This window comes from Rhinopithecus roxellana, chromosome 15 (genome assembly GCF_007565055.1).
Source record: "Rhinopithecus roxellana isolate Shanxi Qingling chromosome 15, ASM756505v1, whole genome shotgun sequence".
NCBI lineage: Eukaryota > Metazoa > Chordata > Mammalia > Primates > Cercopithecidae > Rhinopithecus > Rhinopithecus roxellana.
The window spans coordinates 67,967,252-67,985,079 of NC_044563.1; the positions used below are offsets into that span (position 1 = coordinate 67,967,252).

The 17,828-nt window shown below is 39.2% G+C and overlaps 1 protein-coding gene and 1 non-coding gene across 3 annotated transcripts in view; one reads left to right on the forward strand and one right to left on the reverse strand.

Moving 5' to 3' along the window:
* Positions 1-2,814: 2,814 nt before the first annotated feature.
* On the reverse strand, positions 2,815-2,923 carry LOC115893716. Its single transcript, XR_004053777.1, has one exon. It is a non-coding gene; the product is annotated as a U6 spliceosomal RNA (small nuclear RNA).
* A 1,248-nt stretch (positions 2,924-4,171) lies between these two features.
* ARHGAP32 (Rho GTPase activating protein 32) overlaps positions 4,172-17,828 on the forward strand; it is a 229,638-nt gene continuing 215,981 nt past the window's right edge. Inside the window, exons 1-2 of one of the 2 annotated variants that reach the window (XM_030918530.1) lie at positions 4,172-4,193; positions 12,760-12,875. In XM_030918530.1, the coding sequence (XP_030774390.1) occupies positions 12,760-12,875 (116 nt within the window). In that variant the 5' untranslated portion in view covers positions 4,172-4,193. Of the gene's footprint in view, positions 4,194-12,759; positions 12,876-17,828 lie in introns of those variants that run through there. The other variant, XM_030918531.1, reaches the window with a different exon arrangement.

A 17,828-nucleotide genomic window follows, 5' to 3' on the forward strand; every position in this document is an offset into this window, starting at 1 on the left:
TCATTTTGAAAATATAACATAAAAAGCCCCAGAGATGATAAAATTGATGTCTGGTTGTAGCAAAATCAGAAGAAATAGATATTAAATTCATAATTTATGCATCATTCAAATTTAAACATAAATCTGTGTATTTAACGAGCTACTTCCCTATTATATTTTATTCTTCAAAAGTTCACTCTATTTTTGCAGTGGATAAAACTTACCAGAACAAATTTCAATAACAAAAGATAATGGGAAAAATGCTTCTCTGTTTCTAGAAATAAATGAGCAGGCAGGAACTTGATTCTCCTTCCTAGGAAAATAAAATCGAAGAATTACTGATACCAGAATACACTTACTTTAAATCAAAGTAAGATACCTCAAATTAATGTTTAGAAGTATAGCATTTAGCTTCTGTTACTTGAGGATAGGATATTTGTGATTTGAGAAAAGTGCCTGTAATTTTGTAAGTAGTTGAATGATCTCTAGTACTTTAAGTGACTAGTCATTGTTGATTCCCATTTTTACTCTTACAACCCTTTCTGAGAAATAGCAGAGGAGCAGGCAGAATAAGATAAGTAGCAAGTTGCTAAAATGACTTCAGTCTCAAACTAACTTCAAAGCAGAGTGAACTATGCAGGTAAGGATACCAGTAAGTAAATGGTAGATTGAAAACATTGGATTTATTTATATTTCTTCAAGTAGTTTTGTGGGAGAAACTCTACTGAATTTATGGAATACCTTGAGCTTTTCAAGCCTGAAAAGTTAGTACAACCTTTTTTTTCTTTTCGTTTTGCATAGCCTTACCCCTATTGATTTCATCCTAGTCTCTTCCTGATGTCTCCCCAGACTTTTCACTGAGAGGGAGTCTGCTTAGACCATTTGCTTTCTCCCCTGATTATTCATTGAATTTACATTTAGAATTTTTATTTGCAGTATCATTAACATTAGGAGGAGGTCTACTAACAGTGGTGACCAGGAGTATGGTTATGTATAGTTTTTATATGTATACAGTTTATATGTATGGTAAGACCACAATTTTCTAAGGTCCTAAAATATGTAACTTCTGTATCTCATTGACTATAGCATATTTAATCAAAATTTTAACTCAGGAAGTATTATTTCCTTTAATTCAACATTATATATATTTTATATTTATAAATTATATATAATTACATATAATATAAATATATATTATATATACATAAGTATATATGTAATTTTATATATGTAATTATATATGCAATTATATATATGTAATTTGTTTTAGATGGCGATCTCACTCTGTCGACCAGGCTGGTGTGTAGTGGCACAATCACAGCTCACCACAACCTAGAACTCCTGGGCTCAAACAAGCCTCTCACCTCAGCCTCCTGAGTAGCTGAGATTACAGGTGTGCACCACCATGCCCAGCTATTTTTTGTTTCTTTCCTTTCCTTTCCTTTCCTTTCCTTTCCTTTCCTTTCCTTTCCTTTCCTTTCCTTTCCCTTTCCTTTTCCTTTTCCTTTCCTTTCCTTTCCTTTCCTTTCTCTTTCCTTTCCTTTCCTTTTCTTCCTTCCTTCCTCCTTCCTTCCTTCCTTCCTCCTTCCATTCGCTTCTTCCTTCCTCCTTCCTTCCTTCCTTCCTTCCTCCCTTCCTCCCTTCCTCCCTTCTCCCCTCCCTCCCTCCCATCCCTCCCGCCCTCCCTCCCTCCCCCCTCCTCCCTTCCTCCTTCTTCCTTCCTTCCTCTCTCCCTTTCCTTCCTTTCCTCTTCCTTCCTTCCTTCCTCCTTCCTTCCTTCCTTCCTTCCTTCTTCCTTCTCTCTTCCTTCCGCTTCTCCTCCCTCCCAATCCTCTCCCTCCCCCTCTCTCCCTCTCTCTCCTCGGTCTCTTCCTCACTTCCTTCCTCTCTCCCTTCCTTCCTTCCTCTCTCCTTCCTTCCTTCCTTCCTTCCTTCCTTCCTTCCTTCCTTCCTTCCTTCCTTCCTTCCTTTCCTCTCTCCTTTCCTTCCTTCCTCCTTCCTTCCCTTCCTTCCTTCCTTCCTTCCTTCCTTCCTTCCTTCCTTCCTTCCTTCCTTCCTTCCTTCCTTCCTTCCTTCCTTCCTTCCTTCCTTCCTTCTTTCTCTTTCTCTCTCTCTCTCTTTTCTTTTCTTTCTCTCTCTCTTTCTTTTCTTTTCTTTCTTTTCTTTCTCTCTTTCTTCTTTCGACAGGGCCTTTTTCAACCTGGTCTTAAAATCTTGGCCTTAAGGGATCCTCCCGCCTCAGCCTCTCAAAGTGCTCGATTGCAGGGTAAGCCACGACACCTGGCTCAACATTATGTTTCAGAATTCTCAATATTCGTTATTTTTGCAAGAGCTTTTACTAAACCAGTTGTGACATAGTTAGTCCCTAATTTTCAACACTATACTTTTACCTTAATTAACTGTAGCCCATTTTCTTCTTTCAGTTCTACAGATTCCTTTTCAGATAGAGATACGTTTTTAATATCCAATGTTCATTTAAAAAGATACTGATTCTGATAAGTTGTATTCATGTATTACTTTACTGGTTGTTTTTTGCTTTTGTTTACTACCTGTACATGTTGTATAAGTTGCTAGAAAAATTATCCCTTGCCTCAGATTTTATTTAACCAACATATGTAATAGTTTTGATTTAGTTTATCTGTAGATTGAAGGCAAAAACGAGTAGTCACTTATACTGATAAGATGGTTGCTTAGCCAGTGAGAGGGATTTGCTGAGATCACTAGATTCGAATGTATCTGATAAAGCAAGTGTTTTTGTTATTTGTTGAATCTGCCAGTGGAATTCTGAAGTTGATACAACTTGCTTGTTCTGTGTGCCCATAGCTAGGTAAATGTATGAATTGTTCTCTCTGGCCTCTGACTACTTTAATGTCATCCTTGCACAGGGGCCATGCTAATCTCTGTATCGTTCCGATTTTAGTATATGTGCTGCTGAAGCAAGCACTACTTGGATTTTATTCAGTAGAATCTGCTATGCTGGTAGCCTGTTTTTTTCTTTTTTTTTTTTTTGTTGTTGTTACTTACCCCCCCTTGCACAAGAGCACCTTGAGCTCTTTAGTGTTAGAACAGAGTATTTCTGAGTTGGATTTGTGACCTTTTTGACAGAGGAAGCAATGAGACAAAGTGATGTGGCTTATGAATTCAACAGTAAATATTGGCTTGGTGCAATCCTTGTACTTGTAGATATTGTGGGTATTGTATCACTTTATTAATGTGGTTTAAATACCATTGATTTTGGTTCTTCATAGGTTAGGATGGGAAACATTTAGAAGAGAAATTGACTTAATTCCTGATATATAGATTTATTTCATGATTCTGAGATCTTGATATGAAAAGAATCTGTTTAATTTTTCTCATTTATATCACATGCATGATTTTATTTTTTGCCTTTGCTTTTTTCATATTCTCTCTATTTTTGATTTATCTTGGTCAGTATAAGAATATTGCCTTCTTTATGCACATTGCCTTCATTTATTTTTGAACATATATTTCCTATTCCTGGTACCTAGATTTTTCAGTTGTTCGATCCTGTGTATGTATTCAATAAACATTTTCATTGACTTCTGTGGTATATAGGGTAGAAAAACAGCATCCACATACTCAAAAGAAGAAACTGTAGAGTGGATCTTTTAATTCATGCTGTTAAGTTCTTTAAAACTAAAAAGTTTAAAAGTGAATACATTTCTATGTTAGAAAGTTAAAAATATGTAAATAAGTTTGAAGAAGGAAGTAAAAATCATCTGCATTATCTTTGTTATTTAGTTTTCCAGACTTTCTTCTTTGCATGTGTGTATTAAAAATACTATTTTTATTACCAGTGTATATATATGTGTGTATATGTATATGTACGTGTGTATGTATGTGTGTGTACACACACACACACACACACACACACACACATATAAAAGAGAGAGAGAGACACACACACAGACAGAGAGACAGACAGACAGACAGAGACAGGCACTTGCCCTGTTGCCCAGGCTGGAGTGTAGTGGCGTGATTGTAGCTCACTGTGGCCTCAAACTCCTGTGCTCAGGCGATCCTCCGACTTCAGCTTCCTGAGTAGCTGAGTCTACAGATGTGCATCACAATGCTTGGCTAATTTTTAAATTTTTTTATAGAGATGGAGTCTCGCTCTGTTGCCATGGTTGGTTTTCCACTCCTGGCCTCAAGGGATCTTCCTGCCTTGACCTCCCAAAGTACTGGAATTACAGGTGTGAGCCACTGCACTTGGCTGTGTTTTTGTTTTTTTGTTTTCATTTAACCACTACATGTAAATGTTGTATTTTAGTGGCTGTTTACTTTTACTAGAAAAATCATCACTGGCTTCAGATTTTATTTAACAATTATATACAGTAGTTTTGATTTATCTGTAGATATAAATAGTAGAATCACACTCTGTAGGGTTTTCTGATTTTTATTTTGGTTACTGATATCAGGCTCTAGGGCAGTGGTTAAAAATTGTCTGGAGGGCTCTAGTTAGGTATACTGTTACAGTATTTTTCTACAATATTTACATGAGATGATGATTATAGAATGTATAATAACGAAAGGTCAGTGATCCAGTGAAAGCATAGGCTGAGATTATATATTTATTGAAAGCGGTTTTCTACATTAATAAACATTACATACTTTTCAAACTTGAATACCAGAAAGTATACTTAAATCTTTGCTTATTACAGTGAAAGATACAGGACTCAAAAACAGAAGACTATGTCAGTTGAACTTTGAGAGTTCTCATTCATACAGTTATGAAATTTCCACTTACTGTCACTTATTGAGAACACTGGAAATGACATGTTGAATTGTCTTTTGATCTGATTTTATATGTACTTAACTTTGTAATCCTTGTATTAATGTGATGAAGGAAGAATATGAATTTCTGTTGTAATTGTTAATTTGCCATACTTCACATTCATGGAAGGAATTCAGATAATTAGAAAATAACTTACTGGCTTAATAGGGACTTATTTCTTATTTTTTAGATTAGTACTCTCTTTTTAAGAATAATAAAAATTACAGAGTGATTATGTTTTTTAAAAGCCAGAAATCAAAGATTTTTTTTCAATTTTTCTATAATCACGGTAATGAAAACATTTTATGGTTCAGGGACAATAATGATGACAATGACTATAATTTATTGAGGACTTTGTACTGTGTACTACTATAGTTTCATTATATGCATTGTTTCTATTTTATACATTAACATCATAAGGGTATTTTTTTTTTCTGTTTTAGAGATTACCAGACTGAGACTCAATTTAAGTTGCTTGTTGTATTGGTCCATTTTTATGCTGCTGATAAAGACACCTGAGATTGGGTAATTTATAAAGAAAAAGAGGTTTAATGAACTCACAGTTCCATGTGGCTGGGGAGGCCTCACAATCTTGGTGGAAGGTGAAAGGCATGTCTTATGTGGCAGCAGACAAGAGAAAGAATGAGAACCAAGTGAAAATGGTTTCCCCTTGTAAAACCATGAGATCTTTTGAGACTTATTTACTACCATGAGAAAAGTATGGGGGAAACCACACCCATGATTCAGTTATCACCCACTGGGTTCCTCCCACAACACATGGGAATTATGGGAGTTACAATACAAGATGAGATTTGGGTGGGGACACAGCCAAACCATATCATTCTGCCCCGGGCCCCTCCCAAATCTCGTGTCCTTACATTTCAAACCGGTCATGCCTTCCCAACAGTCCCCCAATGTCTTAACTAATTTCATCATTAATTCAGAAGTCCACAGTCCAAAGTCTCATTTGAGATGAGGCAAGTCCCTTCTGCCTATGAGCCTGTAAAATCAAAAGAAAGTTAGTTAACCTCCTGGATACAATGGGGGTACAGGCATTGGGTAAATACAGCTGTTCCAAATGGGAGAAATTGGCCAAAATAAAAGGGCTACAGGCCCCATGTAAGTCTAAAATCCAGTGGGGCAGTCAAATTTTAAAGCTTCAAAATGATCTCCTTTGACACTATGTCTCACACCTAGGTCACACTGATGCAAGAGGTCGGTTCCCATGGTCTTGGGCAGCTCTGCCCCTTGTAGCTTTGCAGGGTGTACAGCCTGCCTCCTGGCTGCTTTCACAGGCTGGCATTGAGTGTCTGAAGCTTTTCCAGGGTCACAGTGCAAGCAGTTGGTGGATCTACCATTCTGGAGTCTGGAGGACAGTGGTCCTCTTCTCACAGCTCCTCTAGGCAGTGCCCCAGTGGGGGCTGTGCATGGGGTCTTCAACCTCACATTTCCGTTCCGCACTGCCGTAGCAGAGGTTTTTCAGGAGGGCCCCGCCCCTGCAGCAAATTTCTGCCTGGACATCTAGGTGTTTTCATACATCATCTGAAATCTAGGTAGAGGTTCCCAAACCTCAGTTCTTAACTTTTGTGCACCTGCAGGCTCAACACCATATGGAAGCAGGCAAGGCTTGGGGCTTGCACACTCTGAAGCCATGGCCCAAGCTGTATCTTGGCCCCTTTTAGCCACGGCTGGAGCAGCTGGGACGCAGGGCACCAAGTCCCTAGGCTGCACACAGCAGGGGGGTCCCTGGGCCTGGCCCATGAAACCATTTTTCCTCCTAGGCCTCTGGGCCTGTGATGGGAAGGACTGCCACAAAGATCTCTGACATGTCCTGGAGACATTTTCCCCATTGTCTTGGTGATTAACATTAGGCTTCTTGTTACTTATGCAAGTTTCTGCGGCTGGCTTGACTTTCTCCTCGGAAAATGGGTTTTTCTTTTCTATCGCATGGTCAGGCTGCTAATTTTCCGAACTTTTATTCTCTGTTTCCCTTATAAAACTGAATGCTTTTAACAGCAACCGTGTCACATCTTGAATGCTTTGCTACTTAGAAAATTCTTCTGCCAGATACCCTAAATCATCTCCCTCAAGTTCAAAGTTCTGCAAATCTCTAGGGCAGGGGCAAAATGCCACCAGCCTCTTTGCTAAATGTAGCAAGGGTCACCTATACTCTAGTTCCCAACAAGTTCCTCATCTCCATCTGAGACCACCCCAGCCTGGATTTCATTGTCCATGTCATTATCAGCATTTCAGTCAAAGCTATTCAACAAGTCTCTAGGAAGTTCCAAACTTTCCCACATTTTTCTTTTGAGCCCTCCAAACTGTTCCAGCCTCTGCCTGTTAACCAGTTCCATAGTTGCTTCCACATTTTCAGGTATCTTTACAGCAGTGCCCCCACACTACTGGTACCAATTTACTGTATTAGTCTGTTTTCATACTGCTGATAAAGACATACATGAAACTGGGTAATTTATAAAGGAAAGAGGTTTAATTGACTCACGGTTCCGTGTGCTTGGGGAGTCCTCACAATTACAGCAGAAGATGAAGGAAGACCAAAGGGACATCTTACATGGCAGCCAGCAAAGAGAGCATAAGAACCAAGCGACAGGGGTGCCCCTTATCAAACCATCGGATCTCGTTAGACTTATTCACTAGCATGAGAATAGTATAAGAGAAACCACCCCCATGATTCAGTTGTCTCCTACCAGGTCCTTCCCACAACGCATGTGAATTATGGGAGCTACAATTCAAGATGAAATTTGAGTGCGGACACAGCCAGACCTTATGAATTGTCTAAGACCACACTATTTGTAAATGACAGTTGACATTTGAGTCTAAGCTTGTTTGACTTCAAAATACAGTACCTCCATTTCTATTTTTTCTGGTTTTATAAGAACAGCTATTTGAAAGTGATTTTTGTTCATATATCCTTGCAGTGCTGATGATGTATTTTTAAGATAGCCATTTTGGCCGGGCGTGGTGGCTCAAGCCTATAATCCCAGCACTTTGGGAGGCCGAGACGGGCGGATCACGAGGTCAGGAGATCAAGACCATCCTGGCTAACATGGTGAAACCCCGTCTCTACTAAAAAATACAAAAAACTAGCCGGGCGAGGTGGCGGGCGCCTGTAGTCCCAGCTACTCGGGAGGCTGAGGCAGGAGAATGGTGTAAACCCGGGAGGCGGAGCTTGCAGTGAGCTGAGATCCGGCCACTGCACTCCAGCCCAGGCGACAGAGCAAGACTGTCTTAAAAAAAAAAAAAAAAAAAAAAACTACGAGATCAGAGACATCTAGGCTAATGAGTGGAATGTGGACCAAGATGCAAACCATATAGTCTTCCCACAGAAGTAACATTACATATGGTGTAGTTAGGTTTGGATTTTTGAAAATTATTTTTGTTATTTTTGAGATGGAGTCTCGCTGTGTCACCCAGGCTGAAGTGCAGTGACGCGATCTTGGCTCACTGCAACCTCTGCCTCCCAGGCTGAAGCAATTCTCCTGCCTCCGCCTCCCAAGTAACTGGGATTACATGCATGCACCACCAAGCCTGGCTAATTTTTATATTTTTAGTACAGATGGGGTTTCACTGTGTTGGACAGGCTGGTCTTGAACTTCTGACCTCAGGTGATCTGCCTGCCTTGGTCTCTCAAGTGCTAGGATTACAAACGTGAGCCACTGATCCCGGCCTGAAAAGTATTTTAATGCAAGCTTATGAACTGGATAATCCTGGAGAAATTATGCTAAGCTTCAGTTTCTTCACCTGTGATATGATGGCTCCTGCCTCATGAGGTGGTTGTGAGAATTAGATGATTTGTTACGTTTGGGCCTTAATCTGATGCTTGGCACATAGAATCAGTGCTCAGCATATGCAGTCATCACTTGGTATTCATGGAGAAATCATTTCCAGGACACCCTCTGGATACCAACATCTGTAGATGCTCAAGTCCCTTATATGAAATGTTGTAGTATTTACATATTACCTATGCGCAGCTTCTCATATACTTTAAATCATCTGTAGATCACTTACAATAACTAACAATGTAAATGTTTTGTAAATAGTTGCCATACAGTATTGTTTAGGATAATGACAAGAAAAAGCCTGTACATGTTCAATACAGATGCAACCATCCCTCTTTTTTCCCTGAATATTTTTGATTCAACCAAGAGATTGAATTCATGGATGTGGAACCCATGCATACAGAACCTGTGGGCCAACTCTGTTTGCTGTGATTGTTACTACTTACCACTGCTACTAGGAAAGTAAGCACTTTTAACAGTGTTTCTCTTCGAAAAAATTCATTCTGACTTGCAATGTTTAAATTGTTGCTGTAAGAATGCTTGTCTCTTTGCTGCTGTGGGATTAGGTATTTCCCTTCCCCTCAGGTTCCCTACCTCTTGGAGGTAGAAGATGAGAACCAGCTAGTTCGAAACTACTGCTGGTGACTCCTTTGGTTTAGGTCAAAGACTTCACCTCTATTAAAGCTTGTTGGGAAAGTGAAGGCTGATCAGGGTTTAAACAAATCAGGAAGAAAAGGAGTTAAAACCACCTTGTAGTCTTCAGCAGTATCTAGTTGTCTCTCACACTCTAGTAGCCAGAGTGATGGACTCTGCTATGTTCCATCTCTGCTCCTGCTGCTAAGCATCACCTGTTGATTCCGCTGAATTTTCATTTACTACTGGGGAAGGGAACAGAAAACAGAAACACATGTTGATTTTGAATTTAAAAACTTTTTTTCTCTTTTTTTTGAGATGGAGGTTCGCTTTTGTCGTAGAGGCTGGAGCGCAATGGTGTGATCTTGGCTCATGGCAGCTTCCAGCGGAGGCGGGCAGATCACTTGAGGTCAGGAGTTTGTGACCACCGTGGCCAACGTGGTGAAACCTCTTCTCTCCTAAAAATAAAAAAATAGGCAGGTGTGGTGGCGGGTGCCTGTAATCCCAGCTGCTCGGGAGGCTGAGGCAGGAAAAACATTTTCAAAAAACTTCTGATGACAGAGTCAAAGCAGAACAAGCCTTGGAAGATGTGCACATCAAGCTGTCCTTCAGTGTTCTGTGGAAAAATGCCACTCACAGTTCACTTTTTCACTTTTGAAAGCCTCGAAGTGAGGGAAATCAGCCATAATAATGAAAGAACAAAAGAATGATTAAAAGGAAAGGTGAATAGGATTCATGAAAACACTTTGAGGCCGGGCACAGTAGCTCATATCTGTAATCCCAGCACTTTGGGGGGCGGAGGCAGGCAGATCATTTGAGGTCAGCAGTTCGAGAACAACCTGGCCAGTGTGGTGAAACCCCGTCTCTACTAAAAATACAACAACAAAAATTAGCGGGTGTGGTGGCAGACGCTTGTAATCCCAGCTACTTGAGAGGCTGAGGCGGGAGGATTGCCTGAACTGGGAGGTGGAGGTTGCAGTGAGCCGAGATTGTGCCACTGCATTCCAGCCTGGGTGCAGAACAAGACCCTGTTTCAACAAACCAACAAACAAACAAAACAAAGCAAAACAAAACACCCCCCCCCCAAAAAAAAAAAAAAAAAAAAAAAACACTTTGAAGGAGCTGGAGTTGTTTAGAAGAAAAAGAACTAGATTCTTAATGAAATAATATTTTAAAATCCAGTTCTTTACTGAAGGTCATGAAAGATTCTATTTAAAATTAGTTAATATTTTGGTAAGGATTATATGTGCATGACAAGTGAAAAACCGTTTTTTTAATTTTTATTTTTGAGACGAGTTTCACTCTCGTTGCCCAGGCTGGAGTGTAATGGCATGCTCTTGGCTCACTGCAACCTCCACCTCGCAGGTTCAAGCGTGTCTGTCTTTTATTCCTCTTCTCCAGCTATCTGTTTTCCTCCTTGGAGACAACTACTGTTACTGGTACTGGTTCTCTTCTTCCATAGATAGTCTGCGTTTGTTTCTCCTAACTCCGCATTTAAAACACAGATGGTAGCATAGCACACTGCACATACTGTCCTATACTTTTACCCCTTTCTTCTTTGCCTTAACAGTATTCCTTAGGCTTTGTTCCGTATCGTGACCGGTAGGGCTGCCTTGTTTTTTCGTACACTCACTGTGTAGCATTCCAGTCTGTGGGTATTCTGTAATTAGTCTAGTTTTCTGTTCCTCAGGAAGTTAGGTGGTTTTTGCTATTCTATTTTGCTACTATAATGTCTACCAGAACGAATGTTCCTGTTTGCCTCTACTTCTACTTGTCAAAGTAAAATAATTTCCTGAAAGAGAAATTGTTGGGCCAAAAAGATGTGGATTTTGAATTTTGGTAGATTTTGCTAAATTGCCCTGAACACAGGTTGTACCAGTTTCAACTCCCACCAGCAGGCATGTTTCTTTTCCCGTGTCCTCTTTCAGTTTGTTAAAACCTCTTACAAGCTTTACCTATGTGATAGATTTTTAAAAAATCATCTTCTTGTGTATTGTTTTACATTTCTAAGTGGAGTTAAATACTTTTAACATCTCTAAGTTTCTTTTATATTTATCTCTGAATATTTATGTCCTTTGCCTATTTATCTTTTGTGTTCTTGGGTCTTAGAAATTTGTAAGAACTTTTTATATTTTAAATAAATAAACCCTTTGTGATATGTTTCAAATATTTTTTTCTCAACTTGTTTGCATTTTGACTTTGCTCATAATGTTGTTACTGTTCTTGGTTTAAAACATTTTATTTGAAAAGTTTTTAAAATTTATATATATATATATTTTGAAACAGAGTCTTGCTGTGTTGCCCAGGCTGGAGTGCAGTGGCATGATTATGGCTCACAACAGCTTTGAACTCCCAGGCCCAGGCGATCCTCCCACCTCAGCCTCCTGAGTAGCTGGGACTACAGGGTATACCACCACACTTGGCTGTTTTCTTCCCCCCAAAGAGATGAGGTCTCGCTACATTGCCCAGGCTGGTCTTGAACTCCTGAGCTCAAGCAATGCATCCATCTCAGCCTCCCAAAGTGTTGGGATTACAGGCGTGAGCCACTGTGCTTGGGTTTTTATTTTCAAACATGAAAATTCAAGAAGACATCAGTGGATGTCTTTGTAATTTTTAAGTTAATCAGATACAATGGAAGGTTAGGGCTTTGCAGTTCGTTGCTGCTCAGTAAAAGACAAATAGCCATGATTATCCAACAGGTCAATAGTTTCTGTCAACATGGCTCTTTTCTAAGTAACAGTTGTATTGTTGACAGTCATAGATGCTATACCTTTCACTCATTTCCCAGCAAGTCATTTTATTGCCACCATGACTGTTTGCAGTTTAAATGTGTAAAAACTTTGCATGCTTTTTTTTTTTGATGTTATTGTCAGCGTCTTTGAACTTGTGACACTTAAACTTTTTCTTTCGAGGACTGTGGACAAGCCCAGCTTTTATGTCTCACTCTGGGTACTTGAGCAGAGATGCACATGGCAGTCCTTACTGAGAAGAAGGAAAGATGGGTATAATATTGGAAGGCATGAACCTAGGCAGGTCCCTAGAGCATACTTATCTTCTCTGCTTATTGTGAGCCTCCTTAACTGTGAGACTATAACTGTGCTGCTCATGTGCTTGGCCCATGGATGGTGGTATTCTTTCTAGTTTTCTGTTTACCTTTCTGGAGTCTGAGATCAAAAAAAGGATACAAATAAAGCCTGCAATTTGAAAATACCTAGTTTTAACTTACTAAGTGGAAACTTTGAGAAAAGTTATTATTACAGAATAATTAGTAAAAAATCACCTTCGTTTGGATTCTGCTTTTGGTTATGTAGGTCACGCAGCCTAAGGCAGTGGGAGGGTCTAGGTGTCACCCAGTATGGCAGTCAGACGCAGTGACTGTGCTGCCTGTGATTTCCTGTCTGTACCCTGACTGTAATTAACCCAGCACCAGTACCTGTCACTGCGGTACCAGCCACACATCTGAGTATACATAAGTAGAGCTGAACAACCTGAATATTGGTGCTTTTTATTCCATGCCTGGAGGTCTAGTTGTTTTTTTTTTTTTTTAAATACAAGATGGAGACTGAAAGTGAGAGTAGCACTTCAGGGGATGACAGTGTCTTCTGGTTGGAGTCTGAAGTTACAATCCAGGTGACTGACTGTGAAGAGGAAGAAAGGGAAGAGAAGTTCAGGTAATTGTGGAACTCACAGTTCCTTTGTCCTGTTCGCTCCCCACTCCCGCCCACACCCGTCTCTTCTCTGCATTTCAGTCTCTTTTCCAATAAGACTTTCTGTTTTCTGGGGGAAGGTTTGGAGCTGAAGGGAGCAGGTTTTGAGTTGTGTATAGCACTCCTCATTCCACAACTTGCCCTGAACTTGTAAAATGCATTTTACATGGCTTGTTAGAACACCAGGAGGAGAAGGTGTTAGACAGGTTTTGTAGTAGCCTTTCAGGAATTTCAAGTAGAGACTCATAATGAACTACTACCCCTTCCTGTATCTGATTTGTATCAAATAGATTTGATCTGAATTTGTATCTAATAGATTTTTCTTCCTCTTTTTCTTGGGATGTGGTGTGTGCGTGTGTGTCTGCGTGCCTGCCTGCTTCGTTGGCCTTATGCATGGGTATGAAAAATTTTGATTAAGTACAGATTGGTTATTTTGTGGCTTTGATCCTTACCCTTGCCTCTGATCTTACATCTCACACCCCCCTTCCCCCAAATCTCTCTTAGATTTTGAATCTTTGGTAGTGTTAATAACTTCATAATTGAAGTTTTTAGAGGATGCCTCTTGATGAAGCAACTCTCAGTTTAGTGTCAGTGGTGAAGAAAGATGTCTTAACCAGTTTGTGAAAACAGAACCAGTGTTTCATTCATTCTGTTGTACTGTTGCAAATTTTAAGAGACTTTATTCTGGCTTTTGTTTTTCATTCAGAGTTAGCAATTTAATACTTTTAGAGCATCACAAAATCTCTTGATGAAGTTTGAAGTTTGCACTGCATATTATCACTGCCACTCACATGTGCAATTAAACATCTTTTATAAGTTTACCTATGAGAACTTGGATAGGTGAATATACTATTTTCATCAGATACTGTCTTTGTGTTTAATGCTGAAAACAGTTTCTCCTTTTCTCTAGTCAAAGGATTTCTTTATCCACAAATTTTATTTTTTAAAGTCTAGGTTAAATGATGGAGGGGATTGAATATTGGGAACTCTTGATAACCCTCACTAAATTTTTTACTCAGGGGTTCAAATAAATGAGAAGTATATTTTAAATTTTAAAAGAATAATTTTCAGAGTATAAAAATGAATTATTTTATTAGCATATGATTATTTTTTGTCTGAACTTTCTCTTTTTCCCATAATTTTATTTAGCCTTTCAAATTTGAGTCAGTCCCTTCCCTTCTAAGGTATGCTAATTGTTATTCACATCTTCTGCTTTTTGATACGGTTTGTGTCTTGCTAACAATGAGTAGGAATAAAGTATTTGTTTTGTTTGTAATAAAACTTTTTGACCTGGTATTCAAATTATGGAAGTTATTTGGGTATTTGTCAAAGGAAGAAACAACTTGGAACTTATTTTGTTGTTGTTTTTATAACAAATTTGGTACTGTAATCCTAGATTTACTTGTTAGTCAGTGGGCGTCTCTCTGGGATTTTCTTTTGACATTTAAAAGCAAATTTGTGGCAGATTGAGCTCTTCTTTGCTTTGGGAGTATGTGACAGCATTTTCATTCTGAGAAACTGAGCTAGTGATGTGTTGTTTAAGGAAACTATGATACCATAGGGCATTTGTCTTCTGTTTATAATTGTATTTCCTATCTGAATAGCACCATGGCTCTCCTCAATCAGTTACATCTTTGTGATCTGATCTTATTTTATTTACAAATGTAACAAAGAGGTGTGGGCAAGGCCCAGTTTCATGTAGTATCTCTCACACATTCAGCAGTGAGGCATGAGGAAATGTGGCAGCAGAGTGGTTTCACAACCTTGTGGTGGCGTTCCTGCGAGATGCCTTGCAGCAAAATGGATGCGTGGGTGTGGAAGGGGAAGGGTCGGCTAGAACTTGCAGCTGTAACTTTGGGAGGACCAAATAGTAGACTCAGTGTGGTATGACAGTTGTTTTTGTAAAATTAATGTAATAATTTTAAAAATGTCTTAATGTGTTTTTGTAAAAATCTCTGCTAATACATGCGACACCAAGCTGTTGTATTGGTTACATTTCCATTCACATAAACACACACAGCTAATGAGATGAGGGCAAAAGGTTGTGCACTTTTCTTTTTCCCTGAATAGCTTCTAAACTACATTTTAAATGCACTCCTACAAGCTGCTCTTGTGTAGGTTGAGGCACCATGGCTACCTCGAATGTAGGCTTCTGGTGCTTCCAGGTGCCATCTGCTTTAGGAGGAAGGACTCTCAGAGACAAGTTAATGTTTGTCCAGTAGCTTTTGAAATAGCATTTATTTTTGGGCTCAGTTGGATGAAAGGATCCTTTTTATTACATTCTTGCACTATGGGAAGTTGCCAGTCTCCTTCATGGAGGTAGTTTAAACTTGTCTGCCATTGACTCGCAGATCTCTCATTTTCTGATTTCTTTCTTGTAGTGTGAAGCTAGTAATCGGTATTATTACCTACCTTGTCATTGTGGCAAAATAGGTGTTAGACTAGAATATTTAGTCCTTACAATAAAATAGTTCCTAGAGATCATTAGAAAAATCCATCCCTGGATAAGAAGGAGGAATATAAGAAAACAAAAAGCATACATGTTTTAATTCTATCAAGAAAGAAAAACTTTATTTAGAAATTGTTATATGTAATGTACTAGGGCATATATATGCCTAGTATATCATATCTACGGTATATCAGTTAACTGCTTATCACTCCTATAAAGCAGATATCATTTTTCCTATTTTCTCGATGAGGAATTTATGGCTCAGGGAGTCACATAGCCCACATTTGTCATGGTAGAGCAAAGTTTTGCATGTAGTGGAGCAGAAATTTGAACCCAGGTGTAACTGACTTTGAAAGTGGAGACTAATGAAAGAGTTTCGTGGCTATCTGCTGCTAAATGCTATTTTCTGCTGATAACTTATAAGAGGTTACAGCTGATATCTCAGTTTTGAAATTCATTTTTTTTGAGGAGGTTATGAGCACCAATGATATATACATTATGTGACCATCATAAAAATGAAGTAATGAACCCAATAAAATGACTTTTAAAAAATGTGACCTCAGCTGGGCGTGGTGGCTCATGCCTGTAATCCCAGCACTTTGGGAGGCCGAGAAGGGTGGATCACGAATTCAGGAGATCAAGACCATCCTGGCCAACACAGTGAAATCCTGTCTCTACTAAAAATACAAAAAAAAATTATCTGGGCGTAGTGGTGGGCGCCTGTAGTCCCAGCTACTCGGAAGGCTGAAGCAGGAGAATGGCATGAACCTGGGAGGCGGAGTTTGCAGTGAGCCGAGATTGTGCCACTGCACTCCAGCCTGGGCGACTGAGCAAGACTCTGTCTCTAAAAAAAAAAAGAAAAAAAAGTGACCTCTAGTACACCTAGGAATCATGAAAGGTTCTAGTTGTTTGGCATTTGAAGGTAGAAATGTTTATCGTATGGTTTTGTTTAGACTTCCCTAATATCACATTATGGGCTGATAGCCTGGCAAATATGACATATAATTTGAAGCAGCTACAGAGATGATATAGTATATAATTGAAACATATTTTTGATCAGGATCTGTAGATGCCCAGATCGCTGATCTTCATGTATATCTCCATTATTAAGGCAATTCATTTTAAGTGACAAGACACCTCTGACTCTAGTTAAACTGGATTATTTGGTGAACATATTTTAATTTGGGGGGACAAGGCCTTCATTCATTTATAGCATTATAGAACTAATGATACTTCATGCACTTGATTGGTTGGTTGGTTGCATTATTCATCCTCTACCTCAGGGGTTCCCAACCCCTGGACCATGGACCAGTTATCTTATTTGGAAGGATGCCACAAATTAGAAGCTATTGAGGCAGTCTAAGTAGGTAATAAGGGTCTTTACTGTGGTATTATACATCTTCTAGGCTTAAAATAGCCTTGAACTTCCAGGCCCAGGCGATCAGATCGGATCTAGATGATTTCTTTTAATGGCTCATTTCCCCTGGAAGCCCGTCAAACCATTTCAAGATTTTCTGTTTTTATTACTATGCCTGTTCTTTTATCTTGTGCACAAATTCTTGATATCCGTTTTCCCAGCCAGTTTTAATGATCCCGAAAGTATAGAGAGGGAATATTAACAATTAATTGAGGTTGGTCTTGGTGGCTCACACCTGTAATCCCAGCACTTTGGGAGGCCGAGGCAGGCAGATCACCTGAGGTCAGGAGTTTGAGACCAGCCTGGCCAACATGGCGAAACCCTGTCTTTTACTAAAAATACAAAAATTATCCAGGTGCGGTGGTGGGTGTCTGTAATCCCAGCTATTTGGGAGGCCGAGGCAGGAGAATCGCTTGAACCTGGGAGGTAGAGGTTGCAGTGAGCCGAGATCATGCCACTGCATTCCAGCGTGGGTGACAGAATGAGACTCCATCTCAAAAACAAACAAACAAACAAACACACACACACAAAAAAACAAAACAGAAAAACCCAATTAACTGTATGTCCATACCAGTATCACACCCAGACCCATTTTATACTGTGTGGCTTTTCAAAGGCATCTCATCTTCAATAACCTGTTACTTATGATGTCAAAAAAGATGTATATTTTGCCCAAAAAGATATAACTTATATTGCATTGTAACCTTGAAGAAACATCTGGGATTCACTTTAGCCTGTAAAATGTTATTTTAAAAAATTATTTTTAATTTTGGGGGGTTCCTAGTGGGTGTATATTTTTATGGGGTACATGAGATGTTTTGATACAGGCACACAGTGTGTAATGATCATATCATGGAAGATGGGGTAACCATCCCCTCATGATGGGGTATCCATCCCTGCAAGCATCTACCCTTTGTTTTATAAATAATCAAAGTTATTTTTCAGTGTACAATTTTAGTTATTTTTTTTATTTTAGTTATTTTTCAATGTACAATTAAATTATTGACTATAATCACCGTATTGTGCTATCAAATACTAGGCCTTATTCATT